A 19,246-nucleotide genomic window follows, 5' to 3' on the forward strand; every position below is an offset into this window, starting at 1 on the left:
AGAGGAAGTTTGGATGCAGTAAAAGGAAATAATTTGCAAATTGTAAAGTGCTGAGAAGACTGAGAGATTCGTCCTGTTTCAGGTGGGCGTCAACATTGTTTAAGTGGGGAAACAGGAACTGGAGTTATTCTCGCTGACCTTGGATAACTTTGCTGTATGGTGACCTGGAAAACTCCTACTTCCTTCCAGAGTAGAGACCCATTTGCTTTCTGAGCAAGACAGTTTCTTATCCAAGGAGGGGCCATTGAGCTAATAACAGAATAAGGTAAAATACCATCTTTTCTAGGTATCTGTATCTTATTCCGAAAGTTTGATGTTTTAATTACAATTGAAATGAAGATTAAAAAGAGTGAAGCAGGCCATCATCTGAGAGGACACACTAGTGACCATCATCTGAGGGCACACACCAGTGACCATCAATATCTGAGGGCACACACCAGTGACCATTATCTGAGAGCACACACAAGGGACCATCACCTGAGGGCACACACCAGTGACCATCACCTGAGGGCACACACCAGTGACCATTATCTGAGAGCACACACCAGTGACCATCATCTGAGGGCACACACAAGGGACCATCACCTGAGGGCACACACCAGTGACCATCACCTGAGGGCACACACCAGTGACCATTATCTGAGAGCACACACCAGTGACCATCATCTGAGGGCACACACCAGTGACCATCACCTGAGGGCACACACCAGTGACCACCATCTGAGGGCACACACCAGTGACCACCATCTGAGGGCACACACCAGTGATCACCATCTGAGGGCACACACCAGTGACCACCATCTGAGGGCAGACACTTGGTGCTGCTGACAAGCACTGTGGTAGGCTCTAGGCTCTCCAAGTGTGCTCCAAGGTCTCCCGTGTCTCCAAGTGTCTCCCACACAGATAATAGCAACACATCATAGGCCAATAGGTAATATCAGGAAACAGTAAAAGGATTTTATTCTGAGACTATAATTGCTAAAAACTGAACACTGTTCTAAGCCACTTGATGTTCTGAAAATTGCAGGCGTTTTGTCCCTTAAATTTCACAACAGTCCCCCAAAGGGTCATCTGCAAAGGCGATGAGCAGACCAGTCACAAGCCACTGAGAACATGTGAAGTAAGCCTCCTGCAGGTCAGCTCGAGGGCCCATCTGTACCTGGTGATGACTCAGTTACTCTCCCTGCAGTGAGATGACTGAAACACAGAGAAACTAGATCTCACTGAAGAAAAACAACATGACCTTCTCATTCCCTTGAGTCTGTAGCTGGGACTCTGCCGCCCACTGCGTAAACAGAAAGTTATTTCCAGGATGAGGACGATAGGGAAATGCTTTGAAGCATCAATTGATGTGTTTCTCACTACAGCCCACGTATCCCTTTCCCTTTGTTTATAACCTTGACTGTACCCATACAGAATATACCGGAAGCAACCCGGTACGGAGCATCTGAATAGTTCATGGAGAAGACTGTATACAGCTTGAAGGAAAGTGATTTTTTTCCTTTGTAAAAGGATGTGACTTCAAAGTCCCACCTTAACCCAGAAGCTCTTTGCAGTTTTCACTGTTAAGAAAGGGGAAATCCATCTGAACAAATGAAATGTCACTGGTGAAGTGGCTGGAATGGGAATGGCCCCCCACAGACTCAGAGATTTGAATACATGGTCATCAGGGAGTGACATTATTTGAAAGGATTAGGAAATGTGGCCCTTTTTGGTAGGAATTGTGTCACTGGGTATGGATTTTTGGGGGTTTCAAAAGCCCAAGCCAGTCTCACTGTCTCTTTCTTCCTGCTGCCTGTGGATCTGAATGTAGAACTCTGAGCTAATTCTCCCGCACCGTGTCTGCCTGCACACCCATGGTCCCCACCATGGTGACAATGGGCTAAACCTCTAAACATCTGATGAAGCTCCAATTAAATGCTTGCTTTTAGAAGAGTTGTCATAGTCATGGTGTCTCTATTCTTAGCAATAAAACACTGACCAGGACAACTGGGTATATCAACCAGACTCCAGGGCAGACCCAATGTCCAAAAGTAGCAGGCGACACAAAACTGACTCCATGCTTTTGTTTGTGTGTGTGTGGGGGGAGTATTTTATTTTGTTATTGTTGTTTTTGTTGTATTGAACCTGATGTTGGGTAGGGAAGAAGTTGGACAATGTCTGGAGTTGTTAGGGGCTGTTAAACATAATCAAAATATATTGTATAAAAATAAATGAAAAATTATATATAGAATGATTTTCAATAGATAGGTTTAAAGATGTGCACATGCGCGCGCACACACACACACACACACACACATGCAATGTGTCTTTGATCATTTAGATCAGAGAATCTTGGCTACAAGTATGGAAACACAGGGAGTCATTTTCCTATTACAGAAAGGAGGCTGAAGAGAGGGCGTGTTGGATGGGATGTAGTGTAACAAAAGACACATGGGGAGAGAAAAAATTGCATTGCTTTTCCTTTTTGGAGAGAGTACTGGACGAGGAAGTGCCAGACAGTGAAAAGAACACAGGGACAAAGCACTGGGAGAAACCAGACTCTGATTCCCTGGATGTCATACAGATATACATTAAGATGGAAATGCTGGAAGAAATAGGAACAGAGATGGGGACACTGCTTCCTTACAAGGTTGTGGAGATTTAGTAAGCAAAGAGATAAACAAAGGGGGGAGGTTCATCACCCTGGAGTGGGAAGGCACAGTCACAAAGGATCACTGCCCTTTCTCTAGAGCAGGAGCCAGACCAGGGCCCAGAAGGATGAGTGCTCTGAGGGTCAACAAAACTTTCTTCAAGTTAATGCCCTCTTGCCCTGTCGCTAACTGGGCAGATGCCCCAACCACTGCCATGCTTACCAAGGAAGCTATCCTTGGAGTTAGATGATTTCCTTAGGCCAGTACCAGAGAAGATCCTTCCTAGACTGAAAACCTCTCCAAGTTTACTCAGAGACTAAGTTTATTCTGAATTAACCATGAAGATGCTTCTTGATACTCAATTTGTTAATAATACAGAGACATTTAACAGAAGACAATCTCTTTATGCACTAATATATAGCCAGTCAATTGCACGCCATCCTTATAAAGTTATTAGCAATGCACATATCTTACAGGAGATAAAATTGGACTGAATGCATGCAGTTCACCGTAAGTGGGGAGCAGGGGGGCACCACTGGTGTACTAGGTATGAATAGCAGAAGCAAACAGCAAAGGAGAGAACTTTAACAGACATCTGCCTGAGTAGTGGTAAGACTTCCCCTTAGGGACAGCCGTAGTATGCAACTGGAGCAGCCCGGTGAACAAACTGAGAGGAACCAGTTAGAAGAGAATTAAAAAAATGCACAATGGGCCCCAGGGTAGGCAATGAGGCCACCAAGGCGTGTATACAATAGGTGAAAGGGGGCTGTCAGAGAAGGAGACGAAAGGATATATTGAAATGAGAGTTATTGAAGGTCCGGAGATGTTGCCACAGCGCAAGCAGATGGGGTCTTAGAAAGGAGCTGTCTGACTATGCAGAGCTAGCAGTATGCAGAAGTTTAAGTGAAATCATTGTTGCCTGTCGTACGGTGTGGATCACTGGGACAGGTTGGGTTAAAGTTTCCTTTTGTTAGAGCAGGAGGAAAGATAATGTTTGGAAAGCTGGGCAGTAAGTAGTGCCGGAGAGGTGGGCACACACAGTGCACAACTGTGCCTCATCCCCCTCTCACACTCAGGCCACGGTTTACATGCACACAGTAGTTGGACTAATCGCACATCATTTGCAGCTATGCACTGAAGGAGGATGGTGGAAGATCGTGATTAGGTAATACTTAGCATTCTTAGTTCACATTTCCCCTCTCACCTATGAGTAATAAGTCTGAGTTTCATTTGTGTTATTTTATAATTTAGCTAATTTCCTGATTCAGATATAGCTCCTTCCCACTCTCTTTAAATTATATTTCTCATCATCACCAAGTTCCAGAAACAATGCCAACAAACTCACCTGTAAGACGAAAGGTGTTTGTATACAGTGTTTTACCTTTGTTTAGTTTTTGAACAGAACTATGTATATTCTAATGAGTTAGGCATTTGAAAACTGATACGTTCTCAAAGCTCAGATAATTTCTCAGTCCTCGGACTTCTCAACTACAGGGAGGTGAATTGGATGTGACATCTGGGGTAGATGAAGCTGGAAACTGAAGCACATCAAAGCTTTGGTTGAAAACCTTCAAGCTACGTCTGTGTGTCCACACACACAGCTCCTGGGGAGGATCAAGATGCGTGGAGGTGGGAGGCAAACTCACGCTTGACTGCCATTCTGAGTTTCGTGGGAATTTGACTTGCTTAGGACAATGCAACAAGACAGTTGAGAGTTGAGATTTAAATAAGGGTCAGGAGGGCTAGAAATGGGAGGAAAGGAAAGATTCTAAGCTTATGAAAAGAAGGCCAGAAAGTCAGACACAAGGATATTGTGTCTTCAGCCAACATAGCTTTGGATCAGAGAATAAGAATACTATGCTGTCCCAAGGCTATGATGGGATGGAAGAGTTTCCCAGGGCTTATGCTGACACTGGTACGGACATATTGACAGGATCTCAGGGCTCTAGTTGTGGGAATCAATGACTGACTTTAGACACATTGACTTTGAAATGGAGTAGGCACCGGGTGAATGTGTTCTTTCCCTTGGTGAGTATAGTTGGTAGAGGCTACGTAGGATGAGGACAAACTTTGGGGAGAATGGTGTCTCATCAGGTCCCCCCACCACTTCTTCCAAGGATGAATCCAATATTGTACTGCCCATTACAATGAATGTTGAAGACTGAAATAGAATACTATACTGCGTTCATGCTCTAATTGTTTAGCACATGTGCCTAGCAAAGTGCTAGGTTTGGGAGAGAATGTGAAAGCAATATAAGAAGTTCAGAGTCTGTAATACACTCACCCAACAAACATTCCAGAAGAAATCTGACCCAACAAACACTCCACCAGAAGTCTGACCCAACAAACACTCTAGAAGTCTGACCCCACAAACACTAACTCCATAAGTCTGAACCAACAAATACTCCAGAAGTCTGACCCAACAAATACTCCAGCAGAAGTCTGACCCAACAAACACTCCAGAAGTCTGACCCAACAAACACTCCAGAAGTCTGACCCAACAAACACTCCAGCAGAAGTCTGATCCCACAAACACTCACTCCAGAAGTCTGAGACAGTTGCCCAAAGCAATATGATGTGCAGTCCAAGAGCCCAAGGAAGCTCAGCAGGTGGGGGACTTTTTAGAGGAAGCAACCCCTGCTGACTCTTAAAGAACAGGCAGAATTTAGATAAACCCAGGTGAAGACAGAAGCCAAGTGCTTATGCTGTGAGTATGGGAATGACAATATCTGCTTCATGGAAGCCACACAGCAAGGTCCTTGGCACGAAGGAGACAAGTGGCATGTACGGAGACGGCTCTTGGCAGTATTTCCACCACTTAGACTGTTGTCACCTTTTCTAGTTTATGTTTCTTTTACTGCCTTTTGCAAAGGTAATATTAATTCAGGGGACACACTTAGGAAGCTGTAAATAGGGGACATGTTTTATCATTTTGTCTTAGAATTATGTGGCATAAAAGGAACCAAGGCTAACAAGGGTTTGGATGGCAGGCAGACTTCTGTAGGAACAGTGTAGCAGAACCGCGTGTGCTCAAAGGCAACAAAGTTCCACGAAGACTGAAGTTTGGGCTGCCAAGGCTTCTCCCCTGATTTTTGTGTATCTAAAAATTTCTGCTTTAGTCAATGCACGTATTTCTCACAATGAAGCAGAATACTGAATGCTCCTGGTTTCAAAGGACATAATTCTTTTCTGTTTCTCTTTGTGCACTGGCCACAAGCTTAACTATAGGAATGAAACAGAGGATGCAATTCTCTAGTGTCTAGTGACAAAGACATCACTGGGATAGAGGGTGCTGATACTAGTGGAGGGGCACAGGGATTTGTTTGTATGTTCAGAACATCCCCTCAGGTGGGATTCAAGATGGCAAATGAGTCTGAGCCTTGGAACAATGGCCCTACTGTTGATTATTATTCATTTGGGGAGGGCCGGTCTCTTCAGTATGCTTGTTGTCCTGTTTCATAAACATCACGGGCAAGTTGCCAGTGGCCCTGCTGAGCCCAAGCTTCCTGGTCACACAAAGCCTACTGATATCCACTCTAACTCACTACAGGACTCTCTGGACAGCTCCCAGACAAAACTTTTATTCTAAAAGTTGAGAACCAGGAGTGAATCTGTAGAACAGAGAGGATTCCACGGTAATCGTAAATCCAACTGCAAAACCCCAATCATCTCAAGAACATCAGAGAATTATCAATAACAGCAACAACAACACAGCTATGACTGGATCTTATTTGACATGAAGGACAGGCTGTGACTCAGAATTCCTGCTGTGAGTCGCCTTAGGCAGAAGGGGTGTGAAATGGCCCCACCACCCAGTGTCTGCGTGTGTGAAGCAGCAAATTCACATTTTCCAGACACCTGTCTTGTTCCTCTCCATTAGATCATTTTATAAAACAGGGGAAATATCAGCATAGTGAAAGTGCTATCATCTTTTGATATTACAGCAGTGAAGCTCATTAAACTCAGATTCTTTTGATTTATTCTAGGACGCAACCTGTTGCAATTATCACCACCATTAACTCATCAAACAGTTTGTTTCTCACTAACGTTCACTAAGAAGACACAGCTAAGACAGAGAGATCCTTCCTGCCTGCCACTCTCTCCCTCCTGCTGTCAGCCCACTGCCCCTAGGGATGTAGTGTCCCAAACCTATGATGAAAACCCAAACAAACAAACAAACAAAAAACAACCAACGCTAATGGTTAAATGTGTTTACACTGAGGAAGCACGTTTAGTTTTAGAAAATGTACTACTTTTGCTAGAAGCAGACCTTTGCACACTACTCCGGGGTTAACTACAGCGCTCTCAGTCAGTGAAACGAAGAGGGAAATATTTCACGGAGATGGGTTACTGACGAGTTACAGGATTTCATAGAAACAGCAAAAACATCTGCCTTCTTAAGAAGCCACAGTGTTGAGCTTTGAAAACTAGGAAGCTGTATTTGAACTCATCGGGGGGGGGGGGGGTTTGCCCCTTCCTTAATCCAAAGAAAGAAAGAAAAGAAAAAGAAGGAAAAGGAAAGAAAAGGAGACTATTCCCAGTAGCAGCTCTGACACCCACAGCCCTCTTCCGTCCCACCTGTTCTAGCCTTTACAGCCAGGACACTTACCTTGAAGGAGGAGTAGAAGGAGCCCCACTCCTCTGCCGCCAGCACTTCAGTGAAAGTAACAATTTCAGTGCAAGCTACTGGGGAAGCATCTAGCATTGGCATGGTCTGGTTGGCAGGTGAGCTGCCCTCTGTGAGGTTGGCTGGCATGGCTCAGGCAGGGTCGAGTTTCACTGTCCCTGCACCTACGGCTTGGTCAGAGAGTCCAGTCGGCCTTCTGAGAGCCAGGGCAGCAGCTGCTGATGGAGCACTCGGCACCTCTTCTGCCTCTCAAGGCTTCTGGCTATTGCTCACCAGAGCGGAGGCACGGAGCCCTCCCTGAGCCCACCTCATTGAAGAGCTCTGCCTGACAACAGGGAAGATCCACGTGCTGCTCTCTCCTCTGCAGTTATGATCCAGCAGCCAGCACAGCCTTTTCCATCCCACGGACCTGCCCTGTGTGGCCTCATCCCAAGGGCATCCCCCAGGACCCTGCTAGTGTACCCCTGGGAGGGCTTTCCTGACTGTACAGTGCACCCTTATCTTTGCTCCAGCTTCCACTGAGTAGTAATTGGGATGTTTAGCTGATCCATTAATTCAAGTCATGTTTGTATTTCTGAAATCAGAGTTATGCATTTCTTTCAGCTGAGATTGCTCTCTGACTTAGAATTCTCACCTAGGCATACATTTGGCAATGCATACTTTACTTCACTAAATCCAAGCACACAGTGCCCATGCTTCTATCGAGGTTTTCTCATGGTAGCACTCACTTGGAAGCATGTATCTGTCAGTAAGCCCCAGTCATAATAAAACTAGGGGCTTCCTATGTGAATTCATCTCCCCCAGTGGGGTCGCCTTGGCTCTTGCCAAGAGTGATCAGGGTAAGGGTGGAAACGTGATAGTAACAGAATCCTTGGTACTACAGAGAGGACTAGGCAAACCAAAAGATGGCTTCAATAACAAACGTCTAAAACATAGTTATGTGTTTTTTATTTGATTTCATAAATGACTATGGGGTAAGCAGGGAAGTGGCCTTTATGTTCTTATTTTGTCCTAGAAGAGACTGATCCCAAAGGGAGAAATGACCTGGCCACCAGCACACAGCTGCTGCAGGTTTTTGGTGGTACCTCCTGAATTTCTATACGGTAGTGATTTACTGTGATACAGACATATGTGCGTTTGCTTTCAAATAGGACATGAGACTGATCTAAATAAGGGAACGGGCTAGGCACAAATCTAAGTCACAAGCCCATTACCTGCTTCCTTACACTCACAGCCAGTCTGTGACTCAGGCAGGTCAGCATTGGTTTGCTCCCCTTGGTAACTACATGGAAGAACCCAATTCATGAAATACCCTGGGAAAACTTTAGGGTGACTTATCCAGCACCATGGTCAGTTTACTGGAGATGGAGGACATTAAGCCCACAGGGGAAGGGGTCAACAAGACGGAGCTGGGTAAGTGTGCATTCTTAGAGAAAGGTCAAAATTGAACCACAGCTCAATGACAAAGCACCTCTGTCTGCAAGAAGTTCTCCTGACACATGGGCAGGAGAAGAAGCTCAACCACATTAGCAGCCAAGGAAAGCAGTTAAGCAGAACTGTAACCCACAAACACAATGAAAACCGACAATCCAAAATTGTTGAGGAGATCAAAGGGAAATAAAGAAACTATATGTTTTCATTCTGATGCAATTCAGTTGTCATGGTTACTTCAGAGAAAAGAATGGCAGGAAGTTGGAGTCACATGCTCCGCTCCCATGCATGATTCCTCTTATATAGTTATTTAAATGTGTTAACTTTGGGATGTTCATTACACTGTACTTTTAAAATATGAATTTTCCTATAAGACATTTCCTATAGGAAATTTTCACTTCAGTTGCCTTTTTTATTGAAAATAGATTTTTCTCCATACAGTATATTTAATCATGTTTTCCCTTCCCCCAGCTCTTCCCAGCATCTCCCTACTTCACTACCCACTAATCTACACCCTTTCTTTCCCTCTCCCTCTCTCATTAGAAAACAAATATGCAACTAAGAAAAAACAAAAATAACAAACAAATCAGAATGAGACAAAACAAGCAAAGATAAAGAAGAGCCAGAGAAAAAAGCAAAAGGAACATAAAGACACGGTGACACACACATTCACACACAGAGAAATCCCATGAAAATACAAAATTAAAAACCATAAGGTGTAAACAAAAGATCTATAAGGTTAAAAATGCTCAAAGTATTATATATTATGAGACAAAAAATAACCCCTGAAAATATCATTGAGTTCCTTTTCTGTTGGCTGTCTACTGCTGGGTGTGGGGCCTACCCTGATATGTGGTTTGTGTATCTAGTGAGATTCTGTTAGAGAAAATTATCTTTTTCCTTTGTCATTTGGCAATAGCTTCTGGGTCAGAGATGGGGCCTCTCAGCACTGGAGCCTCATCCAACTCAGAGCTTGGCAGATCCTGCTCAAGCTGCCAGTGTCTGAGTTCATGTGTGCATCGGTTCTGCTTTATCCCAAACACCTTTTCCCTTGCTGTCATTCCACGGGCTCTTACAATCTTTCTACTTCCCTGACCACTGAAGGGAGGGATTTGATGAGGACATCCCATGTAGGGCTGAGTGTTCTCTAGAGTCTTGTTCTCTACACATTGCCCAGCTATGAGTCTCTGATTTGTTCCCATCTGGTGTAGGAGGAAGCTTCTCTGATGATGGCTGAGTTAGATACAGATCTATGAGTATAGCAGAAAGTCACTAGGAGTCATTTTGCTGCTACATTCCTTTAGCAGAATAGTAGTATTTGTTTTCCCTAGGTCCATGGCCTATCTAGTCTCAGGCTCTTGGCCACCCAAGCAGTATCTAGGATGGGTTGCATCTCTTACAGGAGGCTTTAAATTCAACTAAATGGTGCTTAGCTACTCCCACGGCTCTTGTGGGACAAGTTTATCAGTGTGTCTCACAGTTAGAGAGCAATTGAAGACCAAAGGGTTTGCAGCTTCGTTGGTGTTTAATTTTCTCCTCTGGAAGCATGCAAAGAATTTTCTAGAACCATGAACAATATTCAGCAAGAAGAAGGCTTGACTTCTGCATGTGCTATTAATTATGTAGATGTTGCCCAAAGAATTTCTTTAAAAGTTTTCATGAGAGACATCTGAGAGAAGGAAGAAACTGGTTAGGTCATAGAGTAATGAGAATGATGGGGAGAAAATGGCGGTTGTCAACAACAGCGGGGAGATTGTGAGGGACTTTCCTGTGTGTTCAGCTAGACCATTGCTTGATTTTCTATTTCTTAAATAAGAAAAGACTTGTACACATGTGCAAGGGGAAATTTCAAAAGAATCCTCTGTAACACTGTTAAACATATTGGCAATCCTCTAAACATTCACATATGCAAGGAGACATTGGAAGGTAGAAACTTCCCACAGGTGTCCGTTATCCAATGAAATACTATTATAGCAATGAGAGCGGCGGACATTGCGATTTAAACTCACAAGTTCAGCACTAAGCAAAAGCATGAGTGTGTTTTCGTAAAGCACAGCTCTGTGCACACAAACACACTGGAACCCTATGGTTTCAGGCTAGGTGATGAATATGCTCCTGTGTCTGCCAATTTCCCTGGGCTACGGGGTCTCTAGGGAGTTGCTCAGGCGTTCCTCTGGGTCTATGGGTAAGAGTGGTTAAGGATGAGATTACCATTTGAGTTAGGAGACTTAGTAAAACAGGTGTCTCCCTGTGGACAGCATTCAGTCACTCAGCTGAAGGCCTGAAGCCCACAAAGGACTGGCTCTGCTGTGAAAGAGGGAGTGTTGTGGAGATGGGACGTTGATCTTAACGCTCCTTTGCCACTGAGTTGGACTACGTTCACAAGCCAATTTGATTTCCAACACGGGTCTTGAGTTTATTGATTCTACTTCTTTGGAGAATGTTGATTAAAGCTTATGGCTTTTAGATCCTCACCTGACCTCCTTCCAAGATCCCACAGGTTAAGATAGGGACACAGGTGAAATGCAGAACATAAGTTCAAAATCATAAGTCAGTAGCTAAAATGGTTTCAGTGATAATTGTGGAAGTTCTGCGTGATGGTCAGACTCTGGAGAGTCAGGGGTAATCATATTCTTTGGTACTGATGGGAATGAAAATTCGTCCAGACATTATGGAAATTAACCAGAACTCCCATATGATCCAGCTTTGCCACTCTGAGTATATACTAAGAAGAAGCACAGTTATTGTACTACAGGGGTGCCTACACACAAGTGTTTATTACTGTAATGTTTACACTAGCCCAGTCACAAAATCAGTCTGGATGTTGATTACCAGCTGAATGGATAAAGTATGCTATACCCACACAATAGAGCTTAATTCAACCACAAAGAGGGATGAAATGGTGTCATGTACAGAGAAATGGATTGAACCAGAGATCATTGTGATCAGAGTGATAAGCCAAACCCAGAAAAACAGGACTCTCTCTCTTATGTGTGGGGAGCACAGGCAAGTAGGTGTGTGGGGATATGGAGGAGAGGGACAAGAAAGAGTAACTGGAATGAATGTGATCAAAGGCTGTTGCATGCATCAACCTGTCATGTGAAAACTCATTTCCTTGTGCACTTAATACATGTTCATCAAAGAGCTTTCACACTCTGCTAGGGACAGCAACTGGAGAGAGTGCTTCGGAAAATGCCTTGGCAGCATTATGTAAACCTGGGCATATGATGAACACTCTATGACCCAGCAGTTTCTGTGCTAGGAAAATGTCCAGCATAAACGAGCACATATGTCAACCCAAGAATATAACAACGAATTCAGCAGTTCTGTTGATAATTGCCCATAACAAGAAAGAACTTAATTTCCCAAGAACAGCAAAGTGATAAACAAAGTATGGTACATTCGCACAATCAAAAACATACCATAATGAAAATGAATTATTTTGGGTGATTGCAACACCTTCTCCCCTGATTGGGGTGGTAATGGCATGAGGATATTCCATCTGCTAAAATGATCAGATATTCAAACACTTATAGCTTCTGCATACATGTTAGCAAATCTTATAAAGCAGAAACTCTGGGAGAAGCCTGCACAGAGTAGAGGCTGGCAGGGACTCTGTTTGACTGGGCGGATGTCAGAATAGGAAAGGGCTAACCAGAGCAGGCAAAGGATTAACAGGAACAGGAGATATGCAGAACGAGTTTTCTGGCTCAGCCCTGTTCATCCTGTATTCTCACACTCAACTCTGCACATACCATATCGCTCTGATGGGTGAACCTAAGGTCAGCAGAAAAGTAGCAGCAGCAGACCAGAGCCAGACTTGAGGGCAGCCAGTGAGTGTACAGTGGGGCTGTGTGGGCCCAACACACAAATGAGAAACCTGGCATTTAGTATTTCTTTTTTGCTCATCTGTATTAGTCTGAAATCAACATGTCTGGCTACTGTCAGGATCTCACTTGAGACTCCACTTCTAGGCTCCCTCATGCTGTTGGCAAAATTCTCCTGGGCATAGAACTCATGCATCTGTTCTTCCAAGTTGGCTCAGAAATGGGGATATTGCAGCATGGTGGATGCCGTGGTCTTAAGGATTCTCATACATGTCACAGACACCCTATTAGCTTTTCCTACTGTGGTTGGTTCAAGTATCTCAGTGTGCCTAGGTTCCATCCAGAGCATGCTTTCTGCTTGTTCCTATTGAGATGTGAGGAATTTTCCCATTCCACTCTTTCAGTTTCCTCCACCTAGAATAAGCCAGGCTGACTCTGTTTGGAAACATAGGTCATCACAGCCATACTGATGGCAGAACTTCAGTGGCCATTCTTGCTGTTTTTTTGTTTGTTTGTTTGTTTGTTTTGTTTTTCACAGATGTGATGTAGGAGAGTCTTCTATGTATCTGTTGCTTTCATTGATTAATTAATAAAGAAAACTGCATGGCCTGATAGGTCAGAACATAGGTAGGCGGGGAAGACAGAACTGAATTCTGGGAGGAAGAATTCAGAGGCAGGCAGAGGCAGAGAGCTGCCAGCCATGAAGTTGCCAGGTCAGTCATGCTGAATCTTTCCTGGTAAGCCACAATCTCATGGTGAGATACAGATTATTAGAAATGGGTGGAATCAATATGTGAGAGTTAGATAATAAGAGGCTAGATATAATGGGGCAAGCAGTGTTTAAAAGCATACAGTTTCTGTGTAATTATTTCGGGTAAAGCTAGACAGGTGGCGGGATGCAGCCCGCCACTCCTTTTTTTTACAGAGTGGTGCCCAACGTGGGGCGCCAGATGAAGGTGTAAATCACAAACAATCCCACACCAGTTTGGAATTATGATTAATAGAATGGTTATTTATTCAAAGGGGAAAAACTTACAGATTACCGTCCCAGACAACAGCCCCTCTGCACGATCAGAAAAGGAGTCTAGAAGCCGGAAGCGGAGCCAGAGGCCAGAGAAAGAATGGAGGACAGCCGCTGCTTTTTTAAAGAGAGAGAGACCATGCCCCAATGTGCTGTTATCTCAGCGGCTATTGGCTAAGGGAGCAGAAGGAGTTCCCTCAGCACCCTGTGTAAAATGAACGGCGGGCTGCTTCCCACCATCTGCACAGCTAGCTTTACCTGAAATAATTACATGGAAACTGTATTCTTTTAAACACTGCTTAGCCCATTATATCTTGCCTCTTATTAGCTAACTCTCACATATTGATTCAACCCATTTCTAATAATCTGTATTCTCATCACAAGGTCGTGGCTTACCTGGAAAGATTCAGCATGTCTGACCTGGTAGCTTCATGGCAAGCAGCTCTCTGCCTCTGCCTGACTCTGCTTCTTCCTCCCAGAATTCAGTTCTGTCTTCCTTGCCTACCTATGTTTTGACCTATCAGGCCATGCAGTTTTCTTTATTAATTAACCAATGAAAGCAATAGATACATAGAAGACTCTCCTACATCACAGATGTGGACATCAAATAATCAAGGAGCTTAGTTCTGGGATCACTCAGGATATGCTATGAGAAGAGGATCAACTCCCTGTGTCCAGGCAGAAGAGTGAGGCTGGAGAATTTTAGGAATTTTCTCAAGTTCACATATATCCTAGGACATTTTGACTCTGAGCCTGGAACATTGCCTCTACGGTCATGCTATGAATTCACATGGAAAATTAATGTCAGTGTAGATAATGTTTCCTCCTGTTGCCAAAGAAGAAATTAATTGTGTCACTGGTTAGAGAGACTTGGGCTTCAAAGACATCCATCACACACTTCAAGCAAGAAAAACCATGAAATTCATTGTTTCTGTGGATTTGATGCACTTATCCTTTAATCTAGATCCTAAGCTGTGCAAAGCAATATGGTTTTTCTTCAAAGAAAATACGCTATTGAAACCTACTTTTCTTCGGGTTTGGTGCACAGAGCTCTTATGCAAAAGGGCTGCGTCCTCTAGGCTTGGATGATGATGGTCCTTAGCAGAGCGGCCTCCACCCTCTGCTTCCCATCAGCACCCAACTGTGAATGCACCTGGGCTTGCTGTCCAGGGAAGAGCTCAGAGGAGACCTCTGTGAGGCAACACATACCGGGGTTGTGTGTTACTACACAGATGACATGTGCTCCTATTGAGATATGAGGAGGTTCCTCAGCCCATCCTTTCAGGTTACTCCACCTGGAGTGCAAGCTATGTGGGAAGGCAGCAGAGACTCTGGGCTAGTCTAAGCAGTGTCAATTCTCAGGTTTAGCACATGACTACAAGAAAATAAGACCATGCAGCCGAGAAAAAGCCAAAGCAAATCTCAGGTCAGGAGTGTCCATACTCAAGAGATGAGGAGGACACAAGAGAGTGTTCCAGGCATCAGCCCTCACAGGAGCAGCTGAACTTCTGCCCTCCGTACTGTTCCCTGACGCTAATAATTGACAGAATCAGCTTTTGAATAAGAGAAGACTGGAGGCAGAAGTGTAGTTTCACATGCTGGGAATACTGAGATTACTTATAAAAATAAGAAGGTTTAAAAAAAGAGAACTGAAACATTTTGAATAGGGAGAAACAATAACGAGCTAAAAGGTAGATTAAAAACTCTCAGAAGACGTAAACAGTTATAAAGTTATAAAGAATGAGGGAAAAAAATGATTATGGAATCCTCCCAGTAGGAAAAAATTTTGAGTATCTGGATAATGAGTCCCAGTGGGAGAGAAAAAATAATTGGAAGGACTTAGGGAAAATGTTTGTGAAAGAATTTCATGTTTTCATTCATAAGATGGGTCTAAATTTGGAATTTAAAAACCTTAGGCATATCTAACAAAAGAGGTGAAATACCTGTGAACCTCTGCTGAGAAGAATGGACGAGGTGTGAGAAAATAAGGGTCATCACTTTGGGGGTGATGGTGACTTTATACTAGTAGGGTCAAATTATTGCCCATTTTATTTGAGGATTTGATGAAATTGAAGTAATAATCAAGATTTTCCAGCATTGACAAAATGTAGAAAATTTTTGTAGAAAAGTAACGTAGCCACACTCTCCACAAAACTTACAAAATGAAGAACATAGATGAAAAGTTTCAGGTACTTCAAGGTTTTCTTCGAAGGCTATGAGAGTCCAGACAGCGCTGGGATGACAGAGGATGGGCAATAGGTCATTAGAACAGAACATCAGGACATAGAAATGAAGCCTCTTCTGGCTAGGCATCTGGTTTTGACAGGTGTCCAAAGAACTCAAAAGGGACATCTTTACAAGTCTACTAAACAACCCCTGCACACACAGCAAAGGAACATGGATCTCTGACTCATCTCAAACTGGACCAACACACACTTTAACTTTAACGTGGGTCATAGGCCCAAGGTTATGTGTTTTGATAAAATCACCCAAGAATAATTTAATATATTTGATGAGGCATAGACTTCCCAGTATTGATCAAGAGCCAATCATTATCAATGGAAAATTAATAAGCTAGATTTTATGGAAACAAAAATGCTGCACGAACTAAAAGTTATTTGATAATGCCTTTATAGAATAAAAGGTGTAGTGTATAGACAAGAGTGGAAGAAAGCACTTATTAAATGTATCTGACAAAGATCTATCATCAAAGATACAAGTAACAATATTAAAAGCAACAAAAAATTAAAATGGTAAAAAAGATTTTATGCAATGAATGATTGATGAATGATTGTATAAAAACTCTCCAGAGCATGTGACAATCAACAGGAAAAAGGTACAGTGGGAGTAACCACTTGCTGACAAGGATGTGGTGTTCAGAACATAGAACCATAGACTGGAAAGGATGTGGAACCAGCAAATGCCCACATAATGCTGGCAGAAAAAAAATGAGGAAGTTTCAACTGTTTGTATGGAACAGGGCATACATTTTACTGCGTGACCTATAACTTCTTTTGATGGTTCAGAATAAAATCTGCAAAAGAATGTGTATCAGTTTTATCTGTGATTGCCCCAAGCTGGAAAATTTTCATATGTTCACCCATGGAGGGAGGGAAATGAGAAAATAGGTCTGGATGTAGTCATCCAATAAAATGCTTCTCTATGCCAATACATGGAATACATGTCTGTTGTTTCAGAATTACTGTGCTGGGTGGGTGAAAACAGACGTTGTTAAAAAGAATAACTATTATGAGATTTTCATTATTAATAAAGCCCTGAAATAAGGGAAATTCATCTAGTGCTTGTACCTGTGAGCATGATGGTGGGACTGGAAATGGGGCTGATGATTGGAATCTAGATTATGCAGCTAAACACATTTGTCAAAATCAATTGAAAGTTGTAAATAAGTTTCCTATGTGTTATTGCATGTGTTGCTTAAACCTGGGTTGAAAATGTCAAATACCAGTCTACACTTTTTTTCTTTTTTAAAAAAATTGCTTTTATTGAGCTATATATTTTTCTCTGCTCCTCTCCCTTGCTCTTCCCTCCTCTTCTACCCTCTCCCATGGTCTCCAATCCAAGATCCAAATTTACTCAGGAGATCTTGTCTTTTGCTACTTCCCATGTACATTATATACATGTATGTTTTTCTTAGGGTTTTCTTTGTTGTCCCAGTTCTCTGGGACTGTGAATTTTAGGCTGTTCTTTTTTATTTATGTCTAAAAGCCACTTATGAGTGAATACATATGATATTTGTCTTTCTGGGTCTGGGTTACCTCATTCAATATGATGTTTTCTAGATCTATCCATTTGCCCACAGATTTCAAGATGTCTTTGTTTTTTTTCTTTTTTTCTGCTGTGTAGTACTCCATTGTGTAAATGTACCACGTTTTCTTTATCCATTCCCTAGTTGAGGGGCATTTACGTTGTTTCCATGTTCTGGCTATGACAAACAATGCTGCTATGAGCATAGTTGAGTACATGTTCTTGTGGCACGATTGAGCATCCTTTAGATATATACTCCAAAGTGGTGTTTCTGGGTCTTGAGGAAGGTTATTGCCTAATTTTCTGAGAAATCATCACACTGGAATCCAAAGCAGCTGTACGAGTTTTCACTCTCACCAGCAATGGAGGAGTGTTCCCTTTACCCCACATTCTATCCAGTACGAATTGTCATCAGTGTTTTTTATAGTGGCCATTCTTACAGGTGTAAGATAGAATCTTAGAGTTGTTTTGATTTGCATTTCTCTGATGGCTACGGATGTCGAGAGTTTCTTTAAGTGCCTTTCAGCCATTTTAGATTCCTCTGTTGCGAGTTCTCTGTTTAGATCTGTATCCCATTTTTTTAAAAAATTGGGCTGTTTGCTCTTTTGATGACCAATTTCTTGAGTTCCTTGTCTATTTTGGAGATCAGCCTTCTGTCTGCTGTGGGGTTGGTGAAGGTATTTTCCCATTCTGTAGGCTACCATTTTGTCTTGTTGATTGTGTCCTTTGTTTTACATAAGCTTTTCAGTTTCAGGAGTTTCCATTTACTAATTGTTTCTCTCACTGTCTGTGCTTCTGGGGTTATATTTCAGAAATGGTGCCAATGCATTCAAGTGTACTTCCCACTTCCTCTTCTGTGAGATTCAATGTGATTGGTTTTATGTTGAGGTCTTTGATCCTCTTGGACTTGAGTTTTGTGCATGGTGATAGATATGGGTCTATTTTCATTTTTCTATATGTTGATTTGCAGTTATGCTAGCACTATTTGTTGAATACGCTTTCTTTTTTCCATTTTATAATTTTAACCTTTTTGTCAAAAATCTGGTGTTCGTAGGTATATGGATTGATATCTGGATCTTCAATTTGGTTTTTGTAACTTAAATCAACCCATTCATATTAATCTACATTTTGTTGTGTGTCTCATTACCTTTTCTCCATAATGTATGTCTGATTCCCTCCATATCTCACTGGCTAAACCCTGTGTGCCTAGATTCTAAGACTGAGTTCATCCCTCTCCCTAGAAATTCCATCTAACCTCTGCTGCCTAGCTACTAGCCATTCAGCTCTTTATTAAACCAATCACAAGGTTCCCTAGGCAGAGACACATCTTTACAGTGTACAAAAAGATTATTCCATAACACCTCCTTGTTAGTTAAACCAGCAACTCATGATAAAAAATGGACTTATTGGACATCAACAAAAAGACTAGCATCTTGTGACAAAGACCTCAAACAAGCCCATTTTCTGTGTGTCTCCTTGATAACCTTACTCTGACCATTACAATACTCAAAATAATGTTTTGAAAATGTTTGCTCTTGTGAGCGAGGTATCCTCCACTGGTGTTTTGAGTGTTGCTCTTGTATCTAGCACAACACTTGGCTACATCGAGTCCTTGTGTGCTTGGTAGTCATTGAATGAGTGGACCTGGCAGAGTGCAGGTGCATGAGTTTAGTGTTGCATAAGAAGAACCTTAAACCATCCCTCATATAATATCTGCAATAAAAACAAATCGTTATAAAACATTGGGATTTTTTAGTTATTAAATTCTAAAACACATCCCAGTGTGTAGTAATGGTGCAATTAAGATTCTTAATACTAGAATAGAATAAATAATATTGTTGGTAAAGGGGATCAGATTGAGGTGGATCCAAAAGTGTCTCTCACAGAGATTTTGCAGTGGTAGAGATGTCTAGTTTAAGTGGAAGTCCAGCATCGCTGGCAT

The 19,246-nt window shown here is 42.5% G+C and overlaps 1 protein-coding gene across 3 annotated transcripts in view; it reads right to left on the reverse strand.

The window, feature by feature from the left end:
• Npsr1 (neuropeptide S receptor 1) overlaps window positions 1-7,455 on the reverse strand; it is a 192,138-nt gene extending 184,683 nt beyond the window's left edge. For 2 of the 3 annotated variants that reach the window (XM_048446369.3, XM_048446368.3), the window contains exon 1: window positions 7,243-7,455. In XM_048446369.3, coding sequence (XP_048302326.1) covers window positions 7,243-7,389 — 147 coding nt within the window. In that variant the 5' untranslated portion in view covers window positions 7,390-7,455. Of the gene's footprint in view, window positions 1-4,917; window positions 4,986-7,242 lie in introns of those variants that run through there. The other variant, XR_007234428.3, reaches the window with a different exon arrangement.
• Between the last annotated feature and the right edge of the window lie 11,791 nt (window positions 7,456-19,246).

This window comes from Myodes glareolus, chromosome 4 (genome assembly GCF_982192425.1).
Source record: "Myodes glareolus chromosome 4, mMyoGla1.1, whole genome shotgun sequence".
Lineage (NCBI taxonomy): Eukaryota > Metazoa > Chordata > Mammalia > Rodentia > Cricetidae > Myodes > Myodes glareolus.